Here is an 8,176-nt window from a genome sequence, read left to right as displayed (position 1 = left end):
ATCAATATAATGCCGATTATGTTTAACGATTAGGTGTTTAAAAATTTCCATTAATTCGATTGAAATGTTCGAGTACCATTAAAGCAGACGAACGTAAAATTTATAAAAATAAATCGTCACTGAGAATCTTCTATTTTTAAATTCCCTTTTCATTTACCTGCAACCCTAATGCTATATCACACAATGGTACATATCCACGTATATAAATATACAGGCGTGTGAATTTGCGTAATGGGCAATTTCATTGGCTGGTTATTATGCGTCGAAATAACAATAACAACACGATGCGTTTCCATGACTGTCAAGTTGGTAGAAATTATATTGCTAGGCTCACAAGAGGTCTCACAATTTAGAGTTTCACATCGGTCTTTTTAACTCTCTCGACTCTTTTTATCATCAGCAGCAGTCGCGATATCACCTTAGAGGAGTAAATAGCAAAGAGCGATTTCTTTCAGCGCATTCGCTGCTACACGGAGATACGAAGCTTTACATACATGTACTTTTTTAATGTGCCTACGAGTCAAATAGTTATCCTTGTTTTGTTTATCAAAGGTGTTTAGATTATTTTGACAAAATTCGTCGATTTCATATATTTGCAAATATTTCAGATACTTTCAAAATGAAAAATGAAATAACTATCGAAGACGTGAGTATGACACAATAAATATTACTTTCGTACTATCCAACGTTTTAAAACTTGTTTAAAGAATTTTGCAATTTGTCATTTCAGCTACAAATTTTAAGGTCAAAACATGTCCATATGAAAGATGAGAACTTAGTTTTTAAAAAGATTAACAAAATTATGCGCGATGGAGCGAATAAACTTCAAGTAAGACATTTAAATAAACTCGATGCTCATTCTTAGTTTTATTATTAACTGCTATGAACACCGGAATTGTGCACTCCTCAATATTACCTTATGTATTTTTATTCTTTTTTTCTTTTAGTTAATAACCGATTTTGATTTAACTTTAACGAAACAACATAATAATGGATCTCCAATTCTTAGCAGTTTTGGTAAGAATCTTTTTTATTTAATACATTCGTAATATAAGCTTAGTTTTTATAGATAATTAAAATAAAATTGATGCAATCGTTTGCTTATTCAAGTCGTTTAAAAATATTTATTGAATTTTTATAATATTATTTAGGAATTTTCCGAAAATGCACACAATTATCCGAAGAATTCAAAGAAAAATCAAGAATTTTATATCAAAAATATAGAGCGATAGAAATCAATCCTGTCATACCAGTAAAAGAAAAAGCTGAGTATATGAACGAGTGGATGGTAGCATATCATAAAATGCTACAAGGTCTTGAATTTGACAAAAAAGAAATACAGGATATGGTGAACATGTATGGACTTTCACTACGTGATCGGACAAAAGAGTTATTTGTCAATCTAAAAAATCTTAATGTTCCTATTCTTGTATTTAGTGCGGGACTTGGTGATGTAGTTGAAGCTTCCCTGAGGCATCAAAATGTATTACTTGAAAACGTTAATGTGATATCAAATTTTTTAGAATTTCAAGGAAAGACTTTAAACGGTTTTAAAAATTCACATCGAATAATACACGTTTTTAATAAAAATGAACATGCAATTGAAAATGAATATTTTAAAATCTTGGAGGGTCGTTCAAATGTAATTTTGATGGGTGATACAATAGGCGATGCCTTAATGGCAGATGGTGTTGAAAACATAGAAATAGTCCTTAGGATAGGATTTTTATATGAGGAAGTAAGTTTTTACGTCCAATCAAGTTTTAATCATTTAATCTTATATACCTAGTGTATTTAGACGTTATGAAACATGGCTGTATCATTTTACAGCTTTTAAATTTTGTTATTATTAAATTAATTGTAGAAATAATACTTTTAATTACAAATCTTATTTAAATAATGATAGTAATTTTCTTTAATTATTTTTTCATAATTATTAAATTTATATTTTAATCATATAATTCTTCTTCTTTTTTTTTAGGCAGAGAAAAGTTTGCCCTCATTCAAGGATGCTTTTGATATAGTTTTAGTAGATGATCAAACTATGAATATAGTTTTGGAGATTCTGAGTTCAATTTTTTAATGCAATTTATGTATATTTATTTAAAACGTAGAATCATAATCATTCTAAAACCACGTTTGGATCTTCTGTATAGTTACATTTCCACACAATTTATGTGCATCTGTTTTAGTTAATTAACAAATTAAAATTTATTTTGGCAGACAAAGTAATTGATAAATTATTAAAAGAAAAATTGATCTTTCGCAAAGATTTTTTTTTTACATATATCGACTCTTAATCTCTTAACAAATTATTTATAACATTATATTTTGTTGAATGCACGGTTGTATTTTGAATACTTATCATGACTTTAATCGATATGGGAATAAATATTTAATAATATATATGTTGATGCTGTGAAAAAATTCCTGTCACGTCTACACATACGTATTGGCACATTTTCATCGATACTCATCCCATCGGATACCAGTATAATAAAGACTTGTATTTATTAAAAGCATATAAAGAGAATAAATATAAAAAATTTATGCTAAGAAAATACGAAATTAATTTTAAATATATAATTTATATATAGATTAAAAAATTCAATTTTGCATTTTCAACAATTTATATATTTATAAATGGATATGTACATACATAATTAAAGTACTTCACCAATCATTATTGACATTAAATGCCTTTCATAGTTTATATATATAGATATATTTGACTAATTTTGAATTTTATAACGTTTTTACCTTTTTAAGCCTAATTGTAACTTCATAATATAAAACTAGAATAGTAAAATTATAGAAAGCAACGTCAATAATTAAAAAGAGATATTATACTATGTTATGTATACTAACTTATATGCTTTATTTTATTACAAAATTAAACAACAATTATTTGGCATATTTCAGTTTTAAAAGTAATACATTCTGTGAGTGCTTATATATGTATATGTGAGAATTTTTTATGCGCTTAAAATATAAATAATGAAAAATACAAAGTTTTTAAATTTTATATATGTATTCGCATGTAAGACGGACAAAATAAAAAAAAAACTTACATTTAAGTATTTCATTATTGATTGTTATATTTTTATTGCCATATTAGAATTTATTATTTTAAATGAGTGTTCCTTATGCATTCTTTAATACCAAATAGAATTTTTTTGTTTTAACTAAATTAAATTTATTTACAATATTCATTGAAAAAAAGGTATTTTAAACCAATTAAATTATTCTGTAAAATATATTTGATACTGTTGAAAGTCGAAAGAAAAGTATACATTAAAATTGTTAATATTATAAATTAAATGATAATGTAAATTTATTTTGTATACAATATGTATACAATTTTATAATTCTTTATCTGAACAACAATTATGTTGTATTAAAAATCTGAATAAATAAATTAGAGAACTATTTATTATTAAAATTATTTTCGAAAAATTTATGATGATCTAGTAGTAATTGATAATTATTTTGATTATTTTCTATTAAGAAGTTTGCTTAAACTTCAATGGTTTTTATAATAATAAATGATAAACGATTGAAAAATTACAAAAAAAAAAATGGTATTTATAGAAAAGTATATTTTACAATCAGATATTAATTTTAAATATTTGAAACATTACTATTAAAAACGATAACATTAAAATTCTATTTTTATTGACCAATGATTGGATAATGATTGACGCAATGCAAGATGAAAATATTTTAATTACTAAGATGTATAGTCAATTTTTTTATTCAAGTTAATTTTTAATCAACTAATTATTTTTGTTCTTTATCATACAGATATACAAAATATCTATTAAATAAAGATTTGGTATATCAAAATCCAATATAAATTACTTAAGGTTATTTGTAGTAAATTTTTCAAAATTGTGTTTATGAAATATGTATTTTTCTGCACTAATCTACACTTATGTTCTTTTATAATAACAATATGACTATAAACATAAGATATTTATGCAAGCATGCATCATTCAATACAAAAATAAAATAATGTTTCTTTATTGATGTTTTATACCAGTAATAGATCCTTATAAACACAAATCATGTTAGAAATCATCTTTATAACATTTTAATTTATTTTGTCAAATTTACTTTATTTTTTAATAATTTCAAACCTTAAAAAGCCAGCATTGTTTTTCTTTCGTATGTATTTATCAGAATATGGCTCTTTTAAAAAAGCATCCATAAAATATTCATACAACTTGGCACTAATTATTTGTTTTATAAAAAATTGAAGTTTCACCAATGCTTGACTAAATAGTTTTGACTAAATATAGGCAATTTATATAAATTTAATTAATTACAATCGTGAAAATTGCTCAAAAACTATTCAATCTTTGATAATATTAAATTATATTCATAAGTTGAACATACAATTTACTAATCCTTGGGCTGCGCATCATTTCACATTAAAGTACATGATTATTTTAAAATTTGTACTTGACAGTAGATACAAGATACTATTAATTGCATCACTTAATTCCATATATCCAATAGAAAAAATTCACTTTGCACTATCATTTACCAACCAAATTTAAATATTTTCATTTATAGAATCATTATCTTACGTAGAAATAATGTATTTCGTAGTTCTTTTTATATAAATTAATGCTTCGATCTAGTCTAATTTTATTTAAAAATTTCTTTTCATGGATTTTTCACAATTTTTATGTGTGTATATATTATATTTATATACTAAAATTAAACTAAAACCAAGCAATAATTTATATAAAAAGAACTATGCAATACATTATTTCTATGAAAGATAATTAATGATTCTATAACTGAAAAATATTTAAATATATATATATATATATATATATATATATATATACAATTATTATTATATAAGTAGATTTATATAGATCTTATAATTAAACATTTTATAAATAAGAAATTCGTTAAATAAGTTTCTAATGGATTTTATACACATAAGTTCAAATTAAGATTATTTAATTTGTAATTAGCTTGGCATATCACACGTATGCATTAGAGTGGAATGTACTTTTCACAATCTTTTTTTCATAGATCATCAAATCAAAATATTTCAAATGATTCAAAATCAAATAAATTAATTATATCATTATACGATATTATAAATAGTACTTTTTGAGCGCTAATTTTATGTGTATATGTCCTCTTAATTTTTTAAATATGGAAATATAAAAAACATATAATACTACAAATTTCAGTTATAAATGAATTTTATTTGATCTGCGAATTTTTGCATATGTTGAAGAATTATAATGAATATAAATTTATAATCGACAATAAAATAAACTTGAATAAACAATCAAGTTTTAGATAATTATATGATATTCAATAAATAGTATAAATACAACCAAAATTTTTAAAAATATTCTTAAAAATACTCAGAGAATGTCAAAATAGTCTTACATACATGCTTAATATGTCTAACGAATAAACATAAAGAATTTACTTTTGAACAGCATTGTTGAAAGTAACTTTTATAGATTTCATATTTATAAAAGTAACTAGTTAAAAAAAAATTCTTTCTTGAAATCAACAAAGTTATTCAAGACGATTTATTCAAAGCATAAATAATAAAAATTAGAGATTACTGTTTCGAAAATCTCCAAACATTATGCCAGATGGTACATTGTTATACAGGTAGTTATACCTACATTACCGTTTCAATATTTGAAAATATCGGGTTCTTACATTATATATATAGTAACTGAAAATATCCATAAAGTCGTAAAACGTCAAAAATATTTACGAGTTCACTAATAAAGAAGATAACATAAGAATAGCAAGAATATGAATTGGAGAAAAATGAACGCAAAAGATCGTTGAAAAGGATCGAGCGTATCATAGGTACGAAATATAACTTACAGCCTAAAAATGAATAATTCTAAAGTTTTTAATTTATTCTTTTATATACATATATATAACTAATATACAAAATTTTGAATAGTTTTTCTATAAAAGAAAAAACTTTGAAAATTTGATTCATATAATTTAAAAAAAAAATATCCTAATCTTTTCAAACTTTATATGTTTATCGATGAAATATAATCCTAGTATTTAATTTAATTTTAATTTTACTTAAATTTATAAATGTATGCATACTAAAATAAATAATAAACGATTATTTCCTATTGTTTTAAATTTTGCTTTATCTTTGTAACAAAAAAATTACTTAGTTATTGAATTTGAAATAATTTTGATATAATTGATGATATTCAAGTTTTTCACAAATCAACTTCATACAAATAACTTTCAGCAAATATTTTTATATTTTTAGGCAAAAACAGTTTATAATAATATGGAAACTTGACTTATATATAATATATGATTTTTCTTTTATATTCCTCAATTACATTATTCATTATCCAATTACATTCAGCGTATAACAGACGTATTACTATAAGTTAAAAATCGGTCTTATTATAATTATTAACGGAAATTATTGAAATATTATGTTAAATAAAAAGCAAATATACTTTGATTAAAATAAACATCTCATCTGTGTTGAAAAATATTAATTGCATAATCTTAAAACCTGTTCTTGGACAATATATATAAAAATAAATATTTTAATCATGTAATTTAGTCACAATTGTTATTAATGAATTTCAATTATTTATATATTAATATAAATTCATTCGTAATATATATATATATATATATATATATATATATATTCAGGAGACTATCATTTAAAAATTTTATAAATTTATATATATTTTAAAACATACAATATCAACATTTTTTAATCTTTAAAGCTCATTTTAAACTTCTTTAAGTATCAAGATTTTTTTTTCTATTTTAATACTTATTAATGTTTACTAATCGATACGACAATTTAAAACATTAATTTCAAGAAACATTGAGATTGGTACATTTTAAAATATATTTTTAATGTAAAAATTTGTGAATATATTTATTCATGACATAAAATATTAACACTAAACTGCTCCTAAGATCTAAAATTTAATATCAATAATGTGTGTTTTTAATCGTGTCTTATATTCAAAAAATCATTTTAACAATAACAAGAATATTTAAAAAAATAAAATGTAATGTAATAAAATGTCCATATAATGAATATAAAGAATTAATCTTAAAGTTTTTTTATTTTCTAACAAATTAAATTAATTATATATATTTTGATTTCGATAATATATATTTTGAAAAAATATGATATAGGAGGTTAATATAATGATGTTTTAAGGATAAGAAGAAAATTGCGTTTATGGTCCATGAAACACACATGATAAATATATTGACCTATATATACACAGCCACTGCTTCTAGTTCTTGTCAAAATTTAACTCTCCGCAACAATAATAACTGTTTTTCCACATGAAATACTTTATTCCGAGATTATTATTAAAATATGGTTTCAACAATGTAAAAAGTAATATTACGCATTTTTTTTATTTTACATTTCACAAACTACTTTTGCATAAAATTAACGTTGAATAGAAGAAAGTAAAATAATTCATTATTTATTAGTTATATTTATGTTGTGTTATAGAGCAAGAATAATTGGAAATGACGATTGATCGGAAGTGACGTTCTCGATATAGAAGAGAAAAAGTAGCGAACAATGCAGAAAAAAGAAAATTGAAATTCATGATATTCTCATCCCTTTATACAGTGAAGTGAGGAGTATAGAAGAGAATCATTGACTCTTTATGAAATATTTAAGATTCACGTTTGACATAAACAATAGAAAGGCAAAATAATACGTGGAATTCTTATCTGCCCATAAATTCCCAACAGTCCCGAAGAACCCGGAGATCGTCCTGAAAAAAAAAGGTAATGTTGAATCGGATATCCTGAGTAGTTGACTCTTGGCATTATTAACGATCATTTCAAGAGATTTTTTTTTCAAACAACCATAAATTGTTACGATATTAATAAGGAACCCACCAAATTTACAGTATAATCATCTTACCGATTGTTATCGCCGTTTGAAATTTCTTACGAAAAATCCGTGACATAAAAGTAAGAAAAAAAAGAAAATATTACACAATGTTACAAGAAAATTTTATGAATCTCGAATGCACATACATAAATGTGCTCGCTAAACCGATGACACATTTCATATAATATTTTTGTTCAGTTTCGAGAAGCTTTTTCTCTTTTCCAGCCTTTTGCTTATTCGGTTATTCTCTCACTG

General features: G+C 23.2%; 1 protein-coding gene across 1 annotated transcript; it reads left to right on the top strand.

The window, feature by feature from the left end:
• The first annotated feature begins 617 nt into the window (after window positions 1–617).
• On the top strand, window positions 618–2,234 carry cN-IIIB (cytosolic 5'-nucleotidase IIIB). The gene is made up of 5 exons (XM_011502927.1): window positions 618–646; window positions 731–829; window positions 948–1,017; window positions 1,152–1,738; window positions 1,982–2,234. The coding sequence occupies exons 1-5, from the start codon at window positions 620–622 to the stop codon at window positions 2,081–2,083; spliced, it is 885 nt and encodes a 294-aa protein (XP_011501229.1). The 5' UTR covers window positions 618–619; the 3' UTR covers window positions 2,084–2,234.
• Window positions 2,235–8,176: the final 5,942 nt, after the last annotated feature.

Source organism: Ceratosolen solmsi, unplaced genomic scaffold, assembly GCF_000503995.2.
Source record: "Ceratosolen solmsi marchali unplaced genomic scaffold, CerSol_1.0 scaffold61, whole genome shotgun sequence".
Classification (NCBI taxonomy): Eukaryota; Metazoa; Arthropoda; class Insecta; order Hymenoptera; family Agaonidae; genus Ceratosolen; species Ceratosolen solmsi.
Note: the sequence above shows the minus strand (reverse complement) of the source record. Positions and strands in the feature narration are given on the sequence as shown.